Here is a 21,451-nt window from a genome sequence, read left to right on the forward strand (position 1 = left end):
ATATCTCGTAATTCTGCATGTACCTCTTCCTATATGGCACCACTTAGGGAGTCCTTTCAAATTATGCAACTCTACCAACCTTCCTCTGGCTCAACGGCTTGTGCTGGGAGCCAAAATGACTAATGTCCGTCAGCCTAAGTGCTACCTTTCAAGTCGGACTCACGAGTTCCTCGCCGCCGACGCCCATCATGCCGTAGCGTGGGTTAAACGCCACGGCTCGACTTGGAGCGTGTTGACCGTCACCTGCTTTCAATACTGTCACAGGTTTCAAGGTTTCCGCGAGCCTGTCGCGTCCGACACTTTCCAGTTTGGCGGCACCCGTTGGGGGAGTTAAGTCCCACGCCACTATTGTTCCATCTATCGAACCAGACAGGACCCAGTTGGAATCCGCACTCCAGCAGACCTCTTCTCCACTCAATGATCCTAAGCCTTGATGTCCTTCCAAACGCCGCACAACGTTGAGATCGAACGCGTCTAAGACATAATGGACACTAGACGAGGTGCCGACTAGTAGATACGCGCCATTGTTAGAAAAGGACAACGATGTAAACTTTGGGCGAGGTGGCGGAGCAGAGATTTGCGCAAGAGCAGGGTCGACCAGCGCGGCGTGGGCAAATGGAGACTGGACAGGTCAGCTGTAACCAAGTCGGGTAATGTAGTCAATACTTACATCATCTAGCGATCCGGAGTCGAACAGCATAACCGTCTGATTCGCTGAGCATGCGACCGCGAACACAGCCCCCGTGGAATCAAAGGCGGCTATTGTTGAACCGCCAACGTCATTAACCAGTCCCTTTCGATGTCAGTGACTACTTTAACCTTTCGTGGCCACCTACGCGACAGGTCGGCTGGCGAAGATCCCACAGGCGAACTGTTCCATCGTCACCAGCCGAGATGAATGTGTCGTCTGCCGGGTTCATTTGCAGAGATCTCACGCTGAATGTAAGCGACTGGCTGGCGTAGACATGGTGTTTCTCACGTGCTAGAATGACCTTGAAAGTAAGATAGGTACTTGTTGTCGTGCATCGAGTGGTAGCGAACTGCATGATCACCCTTGGTCGAAGCGTGGATGATGTTTTCCCGTCGATGGGCAAACCGGGCATGTGCAATTCCGTACTTCTTTGAGTATAGCGTTCGAAGCTTTCTGCGAGGAAGGTCAGGCGCCTGGAACGTCGGAAGCAGCACATCAGAAGTGTCTGTACTCACTTGCCCTTCCTCGTGTCGTATACAGTAAACACGTCGTCCTCGCCAGTGGTGACACAGCGGTCTCCAGTGTCATCAAATGCAATGCCGGTGAGCTGAAGTGGCTGCCGCGGCGGAGATGACACTCCTTGGCTGTCGCTAGCTGTACTGTTGTTGACAGCGTCCTTGAAGACGCGAGCTGGTTTGAATTGTCCCTGTATAAGCACGTCAGTGCGTTCTCCTTGCTGGATGTACGCACCACGACTTCACGTGACAGGGATAGAGTCGCTTTCCCCGAGGCTTGTACTGGCGGTCGCGAGGAGGTCGACGCCATTGTGGTGTAAAAGAAAGTGAGTCGATGGATGGACGAAGCAACTTTACAAGGACGGTCGGCGGTATTATGATTCACCATGGTATTGTGACAAGCACCACGTGACCGCTCCGGAGCCCCAGCTCCGCAGCACTCCAGAGGCCAGAAACACCCTGGCACTTTGTCTGCTGGTTGTCTCGCCAGATCCACGACGCTACTTCATGCTGCGACGGTCATGCATTGCTGGCTACTATCTGAAGAAACTCGCAGCTTGCGTCTAGACAGTAGTAGAACCACTGTCGATACCCTCCTTGGCTGCTCTAGTCTCAAACAGAATCTGCCGCCAGAGCTGTGTGACAAATCCATCCGCCTCGTCCGCCAGGATGGGACTCAGGCCATCAGCAAGGTCTTCTGGGCCCTTGTGATCAGAAATGTGCTCCATGACAAAGTCGATAAGATCCTCGTCAGGCTCGCCGAGAACCTCGATAATCTTTCGACGGGTGAACGTCCGGATCTTGGAACGAGGCGTCGCCTGAAGCAAACAGTCAGCACACTGAGCACAGGAGCAGTACTCACGTGGCTCAACATATCCCACTCCACTTGGCTATCAAACACGCTATGCTTGCTGGATGGCACTTGGCGGCTGATCTCCACCAATCGAGACTTCCTTCTCGCCTGTTCCTCTGCCTCATCCAGCTCCTGCTCGTACTCCAGCTTGACGAGAGCTCGCTTCCTCTTTTGGATGCCGGCGTCGTCCTCGTCGTCTCCCAATGCCATGGCAGGTCGGCGGTGAGGTTGTAGAGAGGCTGCCTTTTCTTCCTTCGGTTCGGCAACAGCGTCCGTGACGATGGCAAGCTTTACTGGGGCTGCGTCTTCGGCGAGAAGTCCCGCTTGCCTTTGTTTTTCCTCCAGAGTCACCATCTCTGCCATCTGTCGCTTCAGGAAGTCTTCAGACTCGGCCTCAAGAGCCTTCAGCTCCATGCCTTCCTGTCGACGATCCTCCGTGTCTTCCTCTTCTTCGCGCAGTCGCTGATGCTGCCTCTGCATCCGCCACTGGGCACTGGCAAATGTCAATTTTATTGTCAAGATTGGAACTCACCGGTCGCTGTAGAAAGGTTCTTTACCACGCTCCTCAATCTCGTCGTCATCCCAGCCATCAAGATGCTCGACAGTGCTGCGCCGGTTGCGGGTTTCGGTATCAGTGCGTTGATGGCGAACGGATTGTTCGCGCAGCGCCGCATCGATACGATGCCTCTCACGCGCTTCCACTCGACCTTCGCGCTGCGGCTGTCAACATGTGTCCGGGTGTGGGGGTAGAGGTCTCACATCACGCAAAGCTTGGGCCCTATCCTTTTCGCGGCGTTGCTGGCGAACGGCTTCCTCTTCCTTGTCGGTACGCTCACTTTCGCTCTTGCCTTGTGCGGTCTCAGGTCGCACAAATGACACAGGATGTGAGTACCCTTGTGGGTCCCTGCGTTCGTCGTTTCCCCCTTGGCCTACAGGAGAGCGATGTTGGCCGTCCGATGGCTGAACAACTTCAGGTTTAGAAAAGGCGCGAGCGCCATAACCGTAACCAACGTGGCTAGAGTTTTGATTAAGCTTGAAGCGATCCTTGTCGTCATCAATGCGTTTCTTTTCCCTTTCTCGACGAGCCGCATTCTCGCGGAAGATGGCAATCTGGTCCAGGACAGCAACACGCTGAGCTTCCGGAAGGTCACCCTCTTTGAGGTCTTGCAAATGGGCGGGCACGACGACGTTGATGGGCGAAAGGCGACCTGAGCCGCGACCTTGCCGGCCGTCATTCCGATGCGCACTCGAATCAGTAAGACGAGTGACAATATGGGCAATGGCCTTTCGGCACATTGTGTCGGCACTTTCGTCACTCTAAAGCGATGTCAGCTGCAGTTGAGAATTGTCACACTTACGTCCGTACGGCCTAAGGTTTCCTCAAACTCTTGCAAAAAGGCGGCGGTCTTCTGATCGGCTTTGACAACGAGGGCCTTTGATGGACGGCCTTCATGGAGGCCCTCAGGAGTGAGGTCTGGAAGTTCGACGCCATTGAGGCAGCGAATGCAGCGTAAGACGACCTCTGGGCTCTCAAAGGAGGCAAAACCGAAAGCTTGAGGCTTGCCTCCCGCACCTTCAACGCGTTTGAGTTCGTGCAAGGGGCCACATGCCTACAGTCAGCGCCAGCACAGTGCTAAGCACCTTACATTTAGCAACTCCCTCAACGTTTGATCCTTGATACCTGGGGCAATGCTGCCGACGAAGATCTTTGTTGTCTTTACGTCCTGTCTCGGGCGACCACCTCCGTGCTGCGATCCTGTGGCGGATTGAGGAGGATTGGGCAACCCAGTTGGTAGCGGAGGGAGACCTTGTCCAGACGAAGGAGGATAAGATGAGGGTGGTCTCACTCCCGGAGAGCCTGGGGCGAAGTTGGGAGGGAACGGCGGTTGCCCAAAGCCACCACCTTTCGGAGGGAAAGGAGGAAGACCTTGAGGAGGTGCTGCTCCAGGAGGAAAATTGGGCCGGAACGGCGGAAGGCTGCCCGGGGGCGGGTATGGGTCTGATATGTGAGCACGTTGTTGAGCAGAAACGGGAGCGACTTACGTTGGCCGTTGGACATGCCCAGTGGTGATGAAGCAAGTCGGAAACGCAACAGCGTGCAACTGAAAGCGTCGTCCACAACATGACGCTCTTCAGCTATTTTGGTTCCGCAAACACGTGCGGGCAAGCGGGAGCAAAACACCTCCACTCAAGCGGTCCACGCCCTTCAAGCGTAGCCCCGTTTTGCTAGAGCTGTTGTCGTTTCGGTATTGTTGTCGCCACTCGCGCTCTATCATGTTTGCAAACCTGGGGCTCTTTGCGCGTTACAGATGCCCACAGCAAGACTGCGGTCGATCAAAATGCATGTTCGCCCACGTCGACCAGCGACCAAGCAAGAGCATTGATCCTGTACCTCCCAGCAAGAAGCCACGGACAACCCAGCTTGCTCCCCCGCCGGCTACAAGCTCCACGCAGCCAACTCGGCGTGCATCCGTCATGACATCCTCCTTCTCTACAGTCTCTCCATCAAGCACAGCGTCTGCTGTCCATTCAAAGGTAAGCTTTGCAGACCTAATTCAACATCAGACAATACCTGACAACCGAATAGCCAACTGTTAAGGCCAATGTCAACCTCAATGAAGCTCCCAGGATCCAGCTTGGCAAGACGACAAACCAACCTGTGTCAGATCGCCAAAAAGCATGTGGGTCTTGCAAAGCACAAGGTCTGGGCTTACTCAGTGCGTACGCTGTTCACTCAGTTTCAAAAGCTCTACGCAGGAGTCCTTGAGCAACAACCTACGCTTGCCCACGAGTCCAGCCTTGCCCAGGAGAACGACATCTCTGGTACCACCAATAACCTAAAAGCCTACAAGTCGGCCATCCATCACGCTGCGGTATCCATTTCAAGACGTCCACCGCCAGACCGTATCCCTCATTCGTCAATCGGGACCGTTCGAGAGTCCAGAGCGGCTCAACAAGCTGAACAGCTTGCCAAAGCCAGTCGGTTGTCCCCTGAACGACTGCGTCGTTACTGTCTTTCCCACGAAACAATGGTTCAATGGGGCTATCCCGACTCGACAATTACAGAGCTGGTAGTACCATCCACCACTTGTGTCTCCTCTGAGGGCTTCGCCCAGACCTGCTACCGTTGCAAGATCGACTTTGTCGTTTCAACATCACAGGACATGGGTGATTGCATCTTTCACCATGGTCGAACAGTCCCCGAGCGTATCGAAGGAAAACGCGTGTGGATCTACTCGTGCTGCCGAAAGGAGCGAGGTGCGGCTGGCTGTGAAGAGGGCGTACACGTGTTCACCGACAATGATGACGACGTCAAGCTTGCCCAGCGAGTCCCTTACAAGACAACTGCTCAGATCATTGAAGAGAAAGGGCTGAAAGGCACAAAACATGTGGATGTGGTGGGGATTGATTGTGAAATGATCAGTGAGGCGAACCTATTTAGACTCACGACTGACGTATAGGCACCACCGCTGGTTCGTCTTTGGCGCGCATATCAATTATTGATGAGAACGGGGCGATCCTTCTCGACGAGTTTGTTCGTCAAACCGTGTCGGTCCTGTGAGTATTCTTATCACTGTCCATGGCTAATGGAAAGCGACTATAACACCAGGTTTTCCGGTGTTCGCGCGGCTGACTTGGAGAATGCGGTGATGGACATTAACGACGTTCGTGCCGCGGCTTGCTCCTTCATCGGGCCGGATACCGTTATCGTAGGCCATGGGTGTGTTGATTTGTCAAACAGCGTCACTTCTGACACATCCAGACTTGAGAACGACTTGCGAGCTATGAGACTTCTCCATCCACATGTAATTGACACCGCCATTGTGCGTCTGGTTTGTAACATAGGACCCAGCTGACAGGCTCAGCTTTTCCCCCATGATAAAGGTGCACCATTTCGTCGAGCGCTCCGTGACTTGTAAGCTTCAGTGCCGTCGTCTTTGGCTTACCAGCATCCAGGGTCAAAGAGAAGCTTGGATATTTTATCCAAGTGCACACTGCAGATGCAGGCCACAGTTCGGTGGAAGATGCCAAAGCGACTCTCGATCTGTTGAAGTGGCAAGTGAGGGACGACCAGGACGACATCCAGGCATGAAGAAGGCAGTTAGTTGTGGTGCATAGAGAGAGAGAGTTTCGCAGTCTTCGCCCTCGTCATGAATACATGTCTGTCCACCGCTTGCAACCAAGTCTACTATTTACAATGGAACGGACAGTGGCGCGGATGGCTCATAACCTCAAAAAACCCCGGTCGACACTTGCCCAACTCCTCTCAGACTGTTACACAGTACGCCTCTACCTGTCTCCCTCGCCCGAGTTGAAAGACCTCGTCTGCAGGATTGATCCCTAGTGTCGTCAGTAATCGACTCCTCCTCCGCGTGCACTCACCTGCTCCCATGACTTTATTGTGTTGTCGACCAAACCGCGGAGTTCCAGAAGTGCACGCTCAACACCAGTAGCCGTGGCGCTTGTCGGAGGCGAGCCATTTGTAGCGTCTTGAAGAGAGCGTCGAGCCTCAACCTCGCGCGTAAGAATGTCGCGTTGACGAGCCAGATTGTCACGCTCCATCCGAATGTGACTGATGGCTGAGTGCAACACCTTGACTTCGGACTGGGCAGTCTGAAGGGAAGTAGCGTGCGTTAACAGGAGTCGGCGAGCATCGTCATTGTCGCCAGTCGGCTCTTCTCCCTGCACACGGGCCAGTTCCATCTCACGCTCAAGCAATGTCGCTTTGGCTGAGGCAAGCTCGGATTGAAGCTTGGCAAGGTTGGCGTAGTCGATGCCCCCAGGGTTTGAATGACCGGCTGCTTCGACGTCGGTTGGCACTTGTGGCGCATCCTCAGACTTGGAGGCAAGTAGTGAAGACAGACGGGTTCTCAGACGCTGGTTTTCGTCTTGAATGTTGTTGACAGTCATCTCAAGGGCAGTGCTAAAGGATGAGCCCGTGACATAAGAACAGCCGAACCACGGAGTACGTACAGTTCTTCTCTCTTTTTGTTCCTGCTCCGCTCTGCAGCACGACGGTTTTGCTGCTTCTGCCTCTCCTTTTTCTCTTCAATGGTCAAACCATGCGTGGCTGCTTTGCCTCGGAGAGCCTGATCTTGATCGGATTGATCGACATTGGGGCCGTTCAAGTGGTCGGCAACGTCTGCGGTCGAAGCAGCCTGTTGGTCGTCGATGTGCGGGACATCATCCCCGACGGATGACGCATGCTCGTGGCCATTCGAAGGGGCGGTATTAGGCTGGGAGAAATCGGGGGTGAATAGCTGCTCCATTATAGCAACGGATGTGATGTGATGGAAAGGTGAGCAACAACAAGAGATGTAAACAACAAACTCTCACACGTGTCATTTGCTCCACCTTTAACAAGCGTCACTCATTACGTAATTAATTCTTTGACCGAATGGATCTCGGATTTCGGACCACAACTTTGTCCATTTAACCATTTCGCGTTCATACCCGCGACATTCGCCATGGCTGCATCACGACTGGCACTGGCAACTCTGGGGAGAACTGTTCCCATTCGGGGTTTGAGCCATGTACTCTGCGATAATGCGGCCATTCCCAACCGTACTCTGTTCTCACCGTCTGCGGCTCGACTGGTCAGCACGGCGGCTACTCCGTCACCTGGCAGCATCCACCCCTCGCTAGCTCAAATCATCGAAGACTCCATCTCTGTTGGTGTTGCCCAATGTGGCATAAGAATGTTCCGTACTGACGGTGACACAGGCTACAGGACCCATGCCAGTCGCACGTTACATGCAAATGTGCTTGACGCACCCAACGCTCGGCTACTACAGCCAAGGCGATGTGTTCGGCAAGCAAGGCGATTTCATTACGTCTCCGGAAATTAGCCAGATCTTCGGCGAGGTACGTGTGTAGTCGCAAGGACAGCTTGCTTACCTGTGTATCAAGCTTGTTGCTATCTGGCTTTTGACTAGGTGGATGGCGGCAGGCAGTCCTGCCGAGTGCCGGATCATTGAACTCGGCCCGGGCCGAGGAACGCTGATGGACGACGTTCTTAGAGTGAGTGACGCTTCTCCTCTGAAGCGACTTGCGCTAAAGGAGACAGACTTTCCAGTCGTTCCAGCAAGTTCAGATCAAGTCCATTCACTTGGTGGAGAACAGCATGAACATGCGCAAGCTTCAAAAGGACAAGCTCTCCGTACGGGCCGAGTTGCTCGGCGCTGAGCTTTGCTGGGAGGACGACATTGACGGCGTTCCAAAGTGTATGCTCATCGATTGACCCTGCAACTGATCAAATCACAGCCGACGTCTACACAATGGCTATCGCCCACGAGTTCTTTGATGCCCTTCCGGTCCACATTCTTCAGGTACGTTTAGGCATTCCCCGAGCTGAGCAGAGCACTTAACGTCCCAGCGCACAGCGGATGGGTTTAGAGAAGTTCGCGTTGACCGCAATCCGTCACAGTAGGTGCCTTGACCCGACCGTATGCTTAATTGTGAGCCTTCCTGCAGCTGGGAACGCAAAGTTCACGTTGGCTCTGGACCGTGATTCCAGCATGCTGTCTTCTCTTCTCCCGGCAGCCTCATCGAGATATTCGACACTGCCAATTGGCAGCCGCATGGAGATTTCTCCTGACTCGTCTCGAATCGTACGAGGTCTAGGCGAAACCATGGCAGCAGGAGGTGCAGGCCTGGTGATTGATTACGGCGGTAACCGGTCGTTCTCCAACAGTTTTCGCGTACGTAAGGAGAAGGACGACAGCCCGTTAACAACCAGGCATTCCGCAAGCACAAGATTGTCGACATTTTTGACCAACCTGGGTCTTCGGATTTGACTGCAAATGTTGACTTCGCTTATCTGAAGGAATCTTTAAAGGATGTGGCTGTTGGCGCTGGCCCCATTTCTCAATCGACTTTCCTCACTTCCATGGGACTGGAGCCTCGACTGTCCAAGCTGTTGGCCCAAGCCGAAAGCCGCGAGAAGCAGCAACGGCTCCAAAAGGGAGCCGACCGTCTCATTGATAAGAACGGCATGGGTGACCAATATCAAGTCATGGCCATTCTCAATGGCGCTGGAGCTCAAGGAGATGTCTATCCTTTCGGTACTGTCGTTGCTCCCAGTAACGCTGCCGTTGTCACACCGAAATGATAAGATAAATAAACATATGCATTTACAATCATCACAAGTGGAACGTCGCTCAGTCTACCAGCACCTGCAGCCGTTGCTCCAACTGGTTAATCCTTCCCTGTATGGACTCCCAGTTCTTCGAAATACTTGTCGCTGCTTCAGTAACGCCTTGCTGGACGCCAGAAACAATAGACTGTAGTTCACGTTCCTCCTCGGTAATGTTGCGATCGTTGGATTGCAGGATACGGAGGTCGGCCGCAATGCCAAGAGCCTCGGCATGCAGGCCCGACAGACTGCGAAGACGAGCAAGGAGAGGAGGGACAACGGGGATAAGGGGATCGAGCCGCGGCAACAGTCGAAAGAGACCGTGTAGCGCTTCCTGGTCTGCTGGGGACAGTCCACCGGCCGCACGTTCAGATGAGGAACCAACACCAGAGTTGCCTCCACGGCGAACCGCTGTCGACGCTCTGTCCAGATCAACAAGTAGCAGTTTGACACGCCTCGCGATGGAGTCCAGGTGACGAGGTTGGGTAAGAACGTTGAGGAGGTGGTCCATTCGGCTCACAGAGTCGATGAGAGAGATAGAGGACTGAGCAAGCGTTAGTTGGTCGCGTCGAGCAACAAGTGTAACCCACCATCTCCTGCGGGCTATCCGAAACGCCGACCAACCGCTCCAACGCCGCCAAGCGCGAGTCAACGTCGCCCAGGCGCGTGCGGTTGCCATCCCCAGGCGCCACAACGTTTGAGTCAGGAGGAGCAGGCTTTCCTTCCTTCAGCGTTCCAAGCTGCTGTAGCCTACCAGACCAGTCGTCAAACTCGGGCTGTGACGATGCGGTAGCGATGTTGTTCGAAGCCGAGTTCAGCTTCTCGCGGAGAATGGACAGCTCTGTGACAATGTCGACTGGCTGGCGTGGTGGAAGAACAGAGCGACGTTTCGGTGACGCGGAGCTGTCGCTTTCCGTAGCGGTCGCAGCAATTTCTGTCTCGAGTTGTGCGACCTCGGCTTGAAGACGTCGCAGCCGAGTGACTTGGCTCTCCTTGGACGGAATGCTGATCACAACCGGGTTGCCTTGGAATTAGTCCCCGCAAAGCCCTTGGGACTCACGATCGTCAAACTTTTCGCCCGCAAGGCGGCGAGATGGGAGCTCAGATGTGTCGATGGCATTGCCCGCAGATGGTATTGATGCCTTGCGATTGTCCTCGCCATTCTCCTCGTCCTGGATATGTTAGCACCAGTACTGACTCTCGCCAATCACCCGTCGTTGCGCTGATGCCGGCTCATCGGGAGTCTCGAAAACGTCAGGTGCCGAGTCCTTGGAATAGTCAGAATACGAGCAGCTTGGTTATGCTTACAATGTCTGGAAGGCCAGAGTACTTGCCCGACATGTCGGTGGTTGGTAGTGGAGAAAGGAAGAGGAGACGACGAAATGACGCACTGGCCTGGCTGTCGCGTCAACCCGACGCGTCTCTGGATCTCTGGATCTCCTGGTCCCTTTTTTGTTTAAGCCCTCCACATTAACGGTTGTTTGTTGACAACCTCGCCCAACGCCAATGCCCACAGCGCCAAAGCCTACCGAGATGCAGAAGCATACATACATATCTTGTACATGTCATACACCGTTCATGAATGCGCGCTGCATCACCCTCTTTGGTGAGCCCGGCGACTGTCGTCCCTATCTGACCGTCGCCTGAGCGAGGCATGTCGCCTCTCTGGTGACGAAGAACGTCGTCGGTGTCGCCTTTTGTCGTCGCTGTCATCCTTGTCCTGATCTCGATCATTATTGGTTTTGTCTCTGTCTCGGGGTTTCCATGTGAGCTTGTCGGCACATTTGCGACAGAGCCGGACCTTGACCAGCGCCTCTTTGCGACGTCCCTGTTCGTCGTAGACAAACGGCAGCTCGAACGCTGTCAATACTGGAGAGTGGACATTTTGTGGTGGCGATGGATGGTATTGGCACCGCAATGAACCACATGTGTCTTCGCCCACACCTTGAACCACCTCTGTCGCTGTTCGCCACCTCAGCGCAAACTGCTTCGACTTGTAATGCTTGAGGTCAACCTATACACTTAGCTTCCGAAGATTTCAGGCCCGCTGAGGCTCACCAGCGCATACTCTTTGAACATCTTGCTCTCATATGCGCGTGCTAGACGTTCCTCCCACGAGACGTCGTTGGCATCTTCGCCTTCACGCACAAATCTCGAATGGTCAGCAGCAGATCGCGGGCGTCGATTTCTTCTTACTGGTGATGCCTTTTCAGCACATCCCACTCGGTGGTGGATCCCATCTGAAAAAGGGGCAGGCGAGCAGCGGCCTTTGGGGAATTTGTGTGTTCAGGTGTGTTAACGGTTGAAGAGAGGGAGATGCGGGGAAGCGGCGGCCATGTTGCAACGTCCCAGCAGATAAGTGAGCCAGAGTGGGGCAGGTGGGGCAGTAGAGGTGAGATCGGAGAGGGCCACCGTCATGCGGTCACGTGCAGTCAGTCGCCACAGGCCACAGGGCCCGGCTGGACCAGGGTTACCTATATATCCCCGCCACCGCGCCACCGCGGGATCCCCTTCACCGTCCGGCTGGATGATCAGATCGTCGTGTGCTGCAACTCACTGTCCGTCATATAGATCTCCACTATCTTACGCCTAGCGGCCTGCGATTGCCTCTCAAAGCCAGACCGCGAAGCTTTGAGCTATCGCTTGTTCGACATGAACCCTCAGCACTACGCCTAACGCTTCTCCCTTTTTTCTAGCCGCAGGTGGCCAGGACCTTCCACCCCCTCCCCCCCCCCCCCCGGCTATGAGCAATCTCCCCAAGCATGACGGGGATCCTTCCTTGGATCTCTCAGACCAGGAGAGGGCAGAGATGTTGACCATATCTCGGAATGCCTTGACCATGCTGTGCAACCAGCCTCGCCAGGTAGGTGCCGTTCCAACGGCACTCGCTAACTTCCCTCCCAAGACCATGACCCTTGGTGACTTCATCGCTGAGCTGCGTGACTTGGATGTTGGGTCACCCATGATTGACGAGGTGATCGTATACATGGCCGCGTCAAGTTGGGTTCAACTTTGGCGACACAAGGGCTCCGACGAGACATGGATTAGCATTGCCCCTACCTAGTCACGACGCAGACTGTGTAGACTGGCGCGTAGACGCTTGTACTTTCTTTCACTCATAGCTCGTTGTTGCAGCGATGACCAATGCATTATGCAGGCGGATAGTGGCCAGCCCACAACACGAGTGACACGATACCCCAGTAACATGTCCACCAGATCCAAAACTTGCCCATGGAAGGGAAGAACTGCCCGGATCCGCCAGGACGAAGGGCCGAGGCTGCTACGGTCCACCAGACAGTGGGATCGGTGGACGCAAGGCGGAGAGCAATCTGGGTATGCGATGCTAATAACAGAATGGCCACCATGACGAGTTGGTGCACGTATATTGGGAGCCGGGGGTCAGAGAGTGCTTCCAGAGAAACAGGTTGTCGCCGTAGATATTGCCAGATGCCAGCAATGGTCGGGAAGATTACGGGGGTAGCCAGCAACAAGTTGGGCAACTGCTCAATTGTCCAGTAGCGAAAGGGGCCAACATTCCTACGCAATTGTTAGAACAAGTTCCGTCCTCTATTCTGACATACCAATACTCGCGCTGAACCCAGCTGTAAGACAGGGGCAGCCGGAGGTTGCACCATGGGCGCGCGGCGACCGGCTCGCACATCACGTAATAGTTGTAAGCTTGAAAAGCCAGAAAGGGAGCGCAGACGAGTAAAGAGAGCAAACCCATCTTGATGATGCGCAGTAGATACGTCTTGGATGATGAGCAAAGTACACACCTTATCACTTACGCCCAATGACTTCGGTGAGGCACACTTGGCGAAGAGGACATGCGAGGCCAGGATCACGCATGACAGAACGCCAGTGGCTCTGATAGAGGTTGTCACAGCAAAGAGAAGGGCAGCAACCACGTGTTGACCCGTGACTGAGCAGAACAATGCAGAGAACAATGCTGCGGCGTAGATGGGTTCGGTGTATGGCGAAACAACTGTCGCAGGAGTCACTGGAAACGCGTACAGCAACGACGTCGCGACCGCCAAACGCCGGGGAGAACAAGACTCGTGTCAACCTTTCGCACATGGTCAGCAATCGCCTTTCGAGGAGACGCACTTGTAAAGATAGACATTTGCTACCACCCTTGCAATCAGGTTGATGACAAGGGCGCTTTGAACGAGATCTGCGTCGTTGACAGTGTCCCCGCCTCGTCCAACCCGGGCAACGGCCCTGCCTGCCGCTGCGAGTATCACCTGCCATCCTGGCTGAAAGGCTAGCTGTTGCTCAAACTCGTAGCCATCCTTGGCAATGGAGAGAAAGTGGATTGCGTCCCATCGTAGTCCCGGCAGCGAGGTGGAAGTGTTGATTGTATGTGACACGTCAAAAGGGGGGACAAGCGTCGACAGGCAGACTAAGAGGGAGTGGGAGATAATGAACGTGGATGCTGTTAACGCAGCAATAAAGAGTGTGTCCCTTGCTCCACGGTCCCGGGTATGCTGGGAGGGCATGGTGGGTGGGTGTTGCATGAAATAATCCACCGGCTGTCGCGTCATATTGATATGTGGCTTGAGCAACGCCTCCACTTCCGCAACCTCCACTTTTTATACATTCACACACGTCATGACATAGCATTCACAACAACACACTACAACAAAACCCTCACTACCACGCTTCTGCGCCGGCGTCACCAGAATCAGGCAGGGCAAACTGGTACGTCGCATTGGACGTCGTACCCGAAGGAAGAAACATGTTGGCAAGTCTGAAGGATGTCAGCATCAATCGTCGGTTATCGACTCACTCGAGGGGCAAGAACAACGAATCTGAACCGTCGACGGGCAGGCCCAGATCAGCAAAGCTGTTGTCTTGCAGCCAAGACGGAAGGTTTGACGGTGAAAACTCTGTCGGCCAGGCGAACCCATCAGTCGAATCGCCAAACAGCGGCCAGGTTTCGTTACCGACTCCACCGTCACCGAGACCTTCCTGCATCTGAGGCAGGCTCAACAGACTCTGAAGACCGCCTTCAAACTCTCCCATCGCATGAGTGCCATTACCAGGGTGGGTTGGCAACTGATCGGTGTTGTGGTTGGGTGGAGCGCGTGGTGTACCTGGAACCGTCGACATGGCACCACTCTTGCGCCGGAAGTTGGCGAGCATCAGCTTGAGGGTCAGGGCATAGCGCTCTGCATAGCATTCCGAGGACAGAACGTGAGCCACTTCTGAAACTTGGGCATTCAGAGTCGGCAGAGAGATGGTGTTGGGGTAGAGCATGGCCACTTTTAGCAAAAACACGGCTGCGAATGCGATGGTTGCCAATTGGTCGTGGGTTGCGTCTAATGAGGGACATCAGCTTCTCGCGGCACATTTGATCAACTCACATTTCAAGTGCTGACGGAACTTTTGAGACTGCAGCAAGATCTGGACACACTTCTGTGCAGCGTCTTTGGCTTGGAAGGCCAGCTCCCGCTGTTCATGAGGAAGCTGTAGGATCAGATCAGTATTGCCCCCCAGAATAAATCATTTGGCTTACCTTGTCCCACTGACAGCCTCGCAAGGCGACACAGACGGTCCAGATCTGGGCATAAAGGAGGTCGACTTCCAACAGCCGGACCAAGACGCTTTCTTCATCGTACCGGGCACGGTGAATCTCATGCCACTCAGCGTGCCAGCTTTGGAGTTCTCCGAAAATCTTGTGAACAAACGATATCGTAGCCGAGTCGACCTTGCCGTGCAGAGGTGTCAGGTGCTCCAGCACCCGAATGCGGAGGTTGACAAGCTCGACTCTAGCCACAAGGCTCGCGTCGGTTTCTGAGACCATTGGATGAGAACTGGGGGGTTAGCTCCATGAAGCACAGTGGAGTGACTCACAGAAGGACCCGAGCCGCACGAACAGACGAATCGTCACGCAAGAGCAAAGGCTTGCCGGTACCAAGACTCGATAGGTGTTCGTGGAGGTAACAATTGAGCCAGATTCTTGCCGAAACAACTGTAGATGGGGTCAGCTATGACTAACGCGAGGAGACCATCGGAGTGACAACTCACCCAGGTCTCGTTCCTCTGCCTCGGACCGCTCCTCCTCGGAGTCTGCGAGGTTGTCAAGAGCACGGTGCAGGTTCATGTCCAAGCCTCCTCGCAAGGCGTGACCGCATGGCAACCAGCTGTACTGGCTCCACACACTCAGGATCAAAATGGCCATGACAGCCTCCTTGCGAACAATCGGGCCAAAGAGGGTTGAACGCGCGATGCCTTGAGCCTCCTCCAGGCACCAGTGGAATGTCTGTCCCAACGGTCCATTGCCGGCTCGGATTTTGGCAGCAACGGCAAGAAGACCATTGGTTGAGAACGGGGTGCGTTCGATGTAACTTTCGTAAATGTCGTACGTCTTGTCCCAAAGAGGAACAAAGTAGTGACATCCGGTGAAGAAACTGACAGGGTTAGGATGACGATGATTAAGCGTGTAGTAACCTACATGTCCCAAAGTTCTCTGGCTTCAGTCTCAGACACCAAGCCCTTGGTCACTGCGTCTGGGAAGGGGTTCTTTGGAACTGGCAAGCGGGTTTCCTTGACGCGGAGGTGGATGATTTTGCCCCCAATTGTGACCCTCTTGCGCTTGCGGGTGCGGCCTCGCTCCTCGCCGTCGTCATCCACGTCTCTATCAGCCTCTGACCTCCTACGCGAAGGAGTGGCAATAGCGGTTGGGATAACTCCACCGTTCGCGAGCGCTGCCGCCTGGTCGGCTGCGTTAGCCAGAGTCTGCAGTGCCTGGATAGGCGCGACCATTGACGACGACGGCACCGCAGCGTCAGACGACTCGGAGTGCACAGACGACGACCTAGAAGAGCGCCGAGAGTGGGTCGGTGATGGCGGTGCCGATGACATTGGGATGATTCCATAGGTACCAAAACGGTGGTCCTGGGGTCGTTAGCTTGAGGGTTCGCAGAATCGTCAGAGTGGCTTACCGGTGGGGCAAAGCCCGGCAGCTTGGGCCATGACCGTTTCTCTCCTTCCCCGGAGCGGTTGCTGTGACGTCCGCTGGCAGTGTTCTGTGGGGATTTGGGAGCGTCCACAGGAGCCGAGGAGAACACGAGACCCGGTCCTGACGATTGGGTAACGCTTGGGGACGTGTTGGAGAAGACAGAGGGTGGTGTTGTAGAGTGGTTGAAAATGTTGGCAATGGGCGTGATCGTTGAAGAACGGTCGCTTGTCGGCACAAAGTTGGGTGCAGAGCTTGGAGTTGGGAGCGACCCAGAAGCCTGAGGGAGCATGGACAGAATCTGCTGCAACTGGGGCGGTCCGTTAGACAAAGCGTTTGGCAACAGTGATTTTTCACTTACGGCGTTCTGAATCTGATTCTGCCCGCTGGCAAGCTCATGGACACTCTTTTCCAGCGATGACACTCTTCCCTCTGCGTCGCCTGTCCATGACTCGGGAACAGCAGAGCTTTCGTTGCGGCTCCGCTCGCGACGGTCTGTGGCCTTTTCAAAGACACACTGGATGCCGTTCATCATGCATCGACGACATGACTGGTTTGTACCTGTCGGGTCGCCTTCGCAGCGATTCTTGCCTTTGCGACCTGTTCACCAGTTAGCCAGACGAGAGACGGCGAGTGTCTTGACGGCGCGACGTACAAGAGACGCAAGCCCGGCTGCCGCGTTTGCCAGTGGGTCCTGCGGTCGGAAACACCTGAGCCGTGCCGGGACGAGGATTTGAGTCGCCGTTGAACCTTTCTCTCCCCCTGTCGTCTTCCTTGGCACCAAAGCCATTCCCATAGCTGTAGCTGTCCCATGTGCCGCTACCGCTCCCCCTAAGGGGACGGTTCTCATTGGGAGGGAAGCCCGAGAATGAGTGGGGGTTCATGTCTCTCGATGACGTCGAGCGGTTTGAAGGTGGGGCAAAGTGTCGTGAACGAAAGAGAGAGTCCAGGCCGTCCACTGCCGAGTCAGAGAGAAGTGGGGGGGGGGGGGGCAGATGATGGTGTTGGTGATACAAAACTGACCACTCACTGTGACGGTGGACGCGGAGGTGTTTGTGTGTGTGGAGATGAGAGCGCTGGGGTCAGGTGACCCTAAAGGTGATGGTGGTGGTGTCTGCGGCCGGCCAGCGGGTTTCGGGGTCTGACGAGGAGGGTGGTGTCAATGGCCTAGTAGCTAGTAGAATGCAATGTGGCCAGTGGGTTATAGGAGTGTGGGCCGTATGTGGGTTGTATGTGGGGGAGTGATAGGTGTGCAAACGGGAGCCCCAGGAGGCGTTGAGGATATAAAAGGTGTGGGAGGGATGGATGGGGGGGAAGAGAGAGAGAGAAAAGGACAAGGTTGAGTGTGCGTGTGAGGCGCGTGCATGCAGAGCTGTGCCGAGAATGTGCTGCTCTGTGCGCGGCGACGGCGGGGTGTGTGTGGGTGTGGGTGGGGGTTGGTGGTGTGCAGCAGTGTGTGTGGTGGGATGGGACATGGGGGGGTCGGTGCCGCCGCCGCCGCCGCCGCCGCTCGCCTCCACAGGCCACAGGCGAGAGCGTAAAGCGCGTGCACACCCCGCTCGTCCTCGTCCCCGTGGCCCCCAGTGCCCCCAGTGCCCCCCGTGCCCCGCCCCGTCTCTCCCCTCCCCGGCTGTTCAACCGCTCGCCAGGTCACCGAAATTGCCTCTTGGGGCAGCCCCGTGGCCATTACCCGGAACGGCCCGGAGCACGGCCCGGCGGGGGCCGCCCGTGCCTGACCGGGTAATGCAGTGAAAAATACACCGTGTGGCCGTGTGTGTAGTGCCGGGTGACATGCATGGGCTGTTCGTTGCTGCTGCCAACAGCGCGCAGCAACTGGCAACTGGCCCGCGCTCGTAAAATCCCCCCCCCCCCCCCTTCCCTGTACCCCTGTCTCTCTCTCGCTCCGGATCTGTCTGGATCTCACCGGATCTATCTGCCACTTGGAGGCGGGCCCCGTCTCCGCCACCCGCAGTCCCAGAATGTCGCACCCGCGCGAACACCCCCACACACTCTCCAAAGCTCCAAAGTATGGTGTAGCTCGTCAACAAACGTCCCCCGAAACCTGCCTTTGCCTGTGTCGGGCTGTTTGTAAGTTATAAGTGCACCTTATGTTATCAAAACAGCTCCGGCAATGCGTTTGTGACAGCAGCCTGTCGTGCAGCTGTCGTGAATACTACCACTGTAAGCGGCCTCCCATGCCTCAATCATATCCCAGTACATTGACCTGAATGAAGCCACAGTGTGGAAGCGACTGGGCCCCAGCTTCCCTTCCCTGTGGCAACTTTGTCACATCGCTCACATTCGTTCGCACCTCACTCTGAAGAAACAAAACACACACACACATATAACACCCATTACGCAGTAGCTACCTGTTAGCAGCAGCACTTACGGAAAGAGCACTCACGGTCGTTGGCCTTCATCTGGAACTTGCCCTTGTCGTGCTGGACGTTGCCAGCAACCTCCTGGGCTTTGTCGCCAGTGACGGCGCCGACAATGGCATCCTTCTTGCCTTCGAGGCGGTCACCGAAGCTGCCAAGTGTCAGCATCGCCCACTAGTCATAGAAAACCGCATTGCTACTAACCCTTCGGCGTAGTTTTGCGTCTGAGCAGCGGTAATCTCAGCTTCGCCCTCGGCGTGCTGCTTCTTGCCTGTGGTTGTCCACGACGAGGGCTCAGATGAGCCACCAGCGGCCGAGTAGGCAGTCTCAATGGCACCGCCGACCATCTGCTTGGCAGAGCCGAGGACCGAGTTGACCTGACCGTTGAACTGCGAAGGCTCAGACATTGTATAGCTGTTTGTGGCAGACTGCAAAATTCAGTGGCAGTTCAACACTCCGATTTTAACGACCTACAGCTTGTGTTTTCAAAAAAGGGCTGTCAAAGTAGTTGCGAGTCGGAGAGGCGAAAACAAGACGTAATGTGGAGAGCCAGTGGCAAAACCTCAAGCACTTCTTTATATAGCACAGCAAGAGTCTACGGGAGGCGGACGAGATTGCAACACTCGTCCCGTAGAGAGCAAACTCTGCCATCCGACAGGTGCGATCCGACCTACTTGACGTCACCGGAAATGCTGACGTCACCGCCACGTCCCGCCTGTTCATCCGCAGCGGGTAATGACAATGTTCGCTGCTCCGCAAGTCCAGCCGTGTAGACACAGCACCATCGCAAGAGTACGTATGCTTGCTGCACAACATGATGGGGAGGGGGCGATTGGTGGAGGAGCGGAATGCAACGGCTGTTGTTTAAAAATTGGGGCCTGATGTGAGACAACAACATGTGGGACATGGTGTTCTCTGCCCCTGGTATGACGCACAATCCCTTGTTCCCGTCACGTTGGCCTTGACTAACCACCACAAACGGATTCTCCTCCACCACGCGCAGCCAGGGATAGTTGACATTCAGAGCAGACACCAGGGCTTGCCGCGGACGCCGCTGATATCACTGGGAGCCCCCAAAAAACTAGAGGGAAGAAGGACCTGGCACTGTCAGCAAAAGCAAAAGTGATTGAAACCGGCTGGGTTGACCGAAAGTGTCCCGTGTGCGGATGAGCGCTCCTCTGCAGGCCGCAACCCGCTATTCCCCCTATCATCTGTAGATATCAGCATTGTGCCCTTGTTGTTTTGCCTCTGTTCGGCCATGACTTGGCGGATAGCTTCCTCCCCACACGTCTGTGGGCAAATGGCGTTGACCCCTCTAATTAACCAACATTGCCCAGCAGTTGAGTTATTTGCCACGGTGTACATAGCAAGATGTGCCATGGTACACCAAGTCTTTTTGTTTTTGTTTTCCAACGTGCTGTTGATTAAATAATGCATGCTTAGGATCTTTGCGTGCTGTTCACCCTTGTTTTGTATCTATTTTAGGCTTGCAGACGATGTGGCCCAGGATGACATCAAGATGTAGGTGGAACAAGGCTTTCATTCAACAGAAAACATCCATAGCCAAAAAGAACAGAAAACAAAAAGAAAACAGGAGAAAACAAAAAGAAAACAAGAGAACACGCGAATACTCTTTACCGTGGGTATGAGTCTGACTCCCAGTGCTATTCAAGCTGTATTGGTATTGATCGTAATGAGTACTTGACCGTGGCAGACTGATTTCTTTCAATGCCTCCATTTGTTTTCGGCCTTTGCAGAATATTCTCCTCTCCCCTCGGGACACGCTGGTTGTCCAGTCGAAGAAAACTTTGGAGCATGGTCAAAGGCCACGCCTGCAGCGACATTGTTGACTAAGCCAGACGCGCCACCGCGCGGTGGGTTTCAATTTGCTCCCGTGAAAACAAACCGTGCCTTGAAATGACTCGGAGATCGGAGATCGCATTATGTTGCGCGCGCGCGCCGGTGCCTCCCACTCTTCCACCTTCACCTCTCACAGCCTCTCCGACGCGCAACGCACCATGTCTACCTCCTCCGACCTCATTGCGGCCGTTGAACGCTTGGTCAAAGACCACATGGCCCAGTAGGTGGAACAACCAGATGGCACGGGTTCGTCTTGACAGGTTCGACAGGTTCGACCCTTCACACGACTGGGCTCACGGTGGGTAGCAGATGCCAGTAGTGGGGGGCTGACATGTCAGTCGACCGAGTCCGGAACACGGCGCTTGCCATTGCCAAGACACTCCCAGAGGCGGATATCCTAGTTGTAGAGCTCGCCGCTTTGTTGCACGATCTTACGGACGGTAAGCCCCAACCTTTGTCGTTCAATTCTGACCATCAGCCAAGTATACGCAAGGTGCTTCGTTGGAAGAACTCACAGGCAGTGTCTTTGACAAGACTGCCGATGTGTCACCACAACAACTGCGACTGGTATTCAAGATTGTTCCCTCTGTCTCTTACTCGACAGAGAAGAAGTTGAAAGCGGCGAACGAGTGGACCCCGTGGCACCAAACCTGTCTTGAACTCCATGCGGTGCAAGACGCTGATCGCCTGGACGCCATTGGGGCGATCGGGGTCCTGCGCTGTGCCGCTTTCTCCGGCGCTCGCGGGCGCTATCTCGTCGAGGACAAGGCGGAGGCCGGCCCCGGCTGTGAGGGTCATTTTTATGACAAGCTTCTGAAAGTGAAGGGTTGGATGAAGGTTGGTATCGACGCGAGGGCACCAAAGCTGACGCCTATTTACAGACAGATGAAGGTCGCTGCCAAGCTGAACAGCGGCACCAGACGGTTCGTGGTGCGTGCAATGGATGCTCGGCTTACAATCCCCAGATGCTCGTCTTTCTCAATGCTCTGAATAAGGAGAGGTACATGTGGCAAGGTTCAGCGTAGACGTATACACCTGTGTGGCGGCCGCGAGGTTGA

At 55.0% G+C, this 21,451-nt stretch overlaps 11 protein-coding genes across 11 annotated transcripts; 4 read left to right on the forward strand and 7 right to left on the reverse strand.

The window, feature by feature from the left end:
- Positions 1-71: 71 nt before the first annotated feature.
- SWD2 (member of Set1p complex, histone methyl transferase) lies at positions 72-1,516 on the reverse strand (the record flags this gene model as incomplete). Its single annotated transcript, XM_028619982.1, has 6 exons — positions 72-119; positions 164-622; positions 671-793; positions 837-1,164; positions 1,207-1,397; positions 1,442-1,516. 6 exons carry the CDS (start codon positions 1,514-1,516, stop codon positions 72-74), a joined length of 1,224 nt encoding a protein of 407 aa, XP_028478954.1.
- Positions 1,517-1,769: 253 nt separating this feature from the next.
- EHS24_004401 (uncharacterized protein) lies at positions 1,770-4,118 on the reverse strand (the record flags this gene model as incomplete). Its single annotated transcript, XM_028619983.1, has 7 exons — positions 1,770-2,024; positions 2,069-2,552; positions 2,592-2,773; positions 2,819-3,376; positions 3,418-3,669; positions 3,781-4,058; positions 4,103-4,118. 7 exons carry the CDS (start codon positions 4,116-4,118, stop codon positions 1,770-1,772), a joined length of 2,025 nt encoding a protein of 674 aa, XP_028478955.1.
- Positions 4,119-4,534: 416 nt separating this feature from the next.
- On the forward strand, positions 4,535-6,152 carry REX3 (RNA exonuclease 3; the record flags this gene model as incomplete). Its single annotated transcript, XM_028619984.1, has 7 exons — positions 4,535-4,594; positions 4,647-4,740; positions 4,778-5,482; positions 5,521-5,617; positions 5,670-5,883; positions 5,926-5,975; positions 6,017-6,152. 7 exons carry the CDS (start codon positions 4,535-4,537, stop codon positions 6,150-6,152), a joined length of 1,356 nt encoding a protein of 451 aa, XP_028478956.1.
- Positions 6,153-6,349: 197 nt separating this feature from the next.
- EHS24_004403 (uncharacterized protein) lies at positions 6,350-7,329 on the reverse strand (the record flags this gene model as incomplete). Its single annotated transcript, XM_028619985.1, has 3 exons — positions 6,350-6,400; positions 6,443-6,983; positions 7,034-7,329. The coding sequence occupies 3 exons, from the start codon at positions 7,327-7,329 to the stop codon at positions 6,350-6,352; spliced, it is 888 nt and encodes a 295-aa protein (XP_028478957.1).
- A 198-nt stretch (positions 7,330-7,527) lies between these two features.
- Positions 7,528-9,170, forward strand: EHS24_004404 (uncharacterized protein; the record flags this gene model as incomplete). Its single annotated transcript, XM_028619986.1, has 8 exons — positions 7,528-7,731; positions 7,784-7,924; positions 7,970-8,080; positions 8,136-8,283; positions 8,324-8,388; positions 8,443-8,485; positions 8,534-8,760; positions 8,811-9,170. The coding sequence occupies 8 exons, from the start codon at positions 7,528-7,530 to the stop codon at positions 9,168-9,170; spliced, it is 1,299 nt and encodes a 432-aa protein (XP_028478958.1).
- Positions 9,171-9,219: 49 nt separating this feature from the next.
- Positions 9,220-10,535, reverse strand: EHS24_004405 (uncharacterized protein; the record flags this gene model as incomplete). Its single annotated transcript, XM_028619987.1, has 5 exons — positions 9,220-9,738; positions 9,785-10,218; positions 10,255-10,366; positions 10,406-10,462; positions 10,503-10,535. The coding sequence occupies 5 exons, from the start codon at positions 10,533-10,535 to the stop codon at positions 9,220-9,222; spliced, it is 1,155 nt and encodes a 384-aa protein (XP_028478959.1).
- A 1,498-nt stretch (positions 10,536-12,033) lies between these two features.
- Positions 12,034-12,258, forward strand: EHS24_004406 (uncharacterized protein; the record flags this gene model as incomplete). Its single annotated transcript, XM_028619988.1, has 2 exons — positions 12,034-12,057; positions 12,100-12,258. 2 exons carry the CDS (start codon positions 12,034-12,036, stop codon positions 12,256-12,258), a joined length of 183 nt encoding a protein of 60 aa, XP_028478960.1.
- Positions 12,259-12,343: 85 nt separating this feature from the next.
- GPI18 (ER membrane glycoprotein subunit of the GPI transamidase complex-like protein) lies at positions 12,344-13,693 on the reverse strand (the record flags this gene model as incomplete). Its single annotated transcript, XM_028619989.1, has 5 exons — positions 12,344-12,694; positions 12,776-12,921; positions 12,983-13,061; positions 13,209-13,260; positions 13,302-13,693. 5 exons carry the CDS (start codon positions 13,691-13,693, stop codon positions 12,344-12,346), a joined length of 1,020 nt encoding a protein of 339 aa, XP_028478961.1.
- A 154-nt stretch (positions 13,694-13,847) lies between these two features.
- Positions 13,848-17,039, reverse strand: EHS24_004408 (uncharacterized protein; the record flags this gene model as incomplete). The annotated part of the gene is made up of 10 exons (XM_028619990.1): positions 13,848-13,944; positions 13,984-14,515; positions 14,561-14,663; positions 14,713-15,010; positions 15,051-15,168; positions 15,225-15,607; positions 15,652-16,094; positions 16,142-16,465; positions 16,517-16,755; positions 16,811-17,039. 10 exons carry the CDS (start codon positions 17,037-17,039, stop codon positions 13,848-13,850), a joined length of 2,766 nt encoding a protein of 921 aa, XP_028478962.1.
- Positions 17,040-18,509: 1,470 nt separating this feature from the next.
- Positions 18,510-18,940, reverse strand: EHS24_004409 (uncharacterized protein; the record flags this gene model as incomplete). The annotated part of the gene is made up of 3 exons (XM_028619991.1): positions 18,510-18,520; positions 18,560-18,684; positions 18,738-18,940. The coding sequence occupies 3 exons, from the start codon at positions 18,938-18,940 to the stop codon at positions 18,510-18,512; spliced, it is 339 nt and encodes a 112-aa protein (XP_028478963.1).
- A 1,611-nt stretch (positions 18,941-20,551) lies between these two features.
- On the forward strand, positions 20,552-21,418 carry EHS24_004410 (uncharacterized protein; the record flags this gene model as incomplete). Its single annotated transcript, XM_028619992.1, has 6 exons — positions 20,552-20,613; positions 20,663-20,691; positions 20,732-20,833; positions 20,872-21,230; positions 21,279-21,323; positions 21,389-21,418. 6 exons carry the CDS (start codon positions 20,552-20,554, stop codon positions 21,416-21,418), a joined length of 627 nt encoding a protein of 208 aa, XP_028478964.1.
- Positions 21,419-21,451: the final 33 nt, after the last annotated feature.

This window comes from Apiotrichum porosum (assembly GCF_003942205.1).
Source record: "Apiotrichum porosum strain DSM 27194 chromosome Unknown scaffold_2, whole genome shotgun sequence".
NCBI lineage: Eukaryota > Fungi > Basidiomycota > Tremellomycetes > Trichosporonales > Trichosporonaceae > Apiotrichum > Apiotrichum porosum.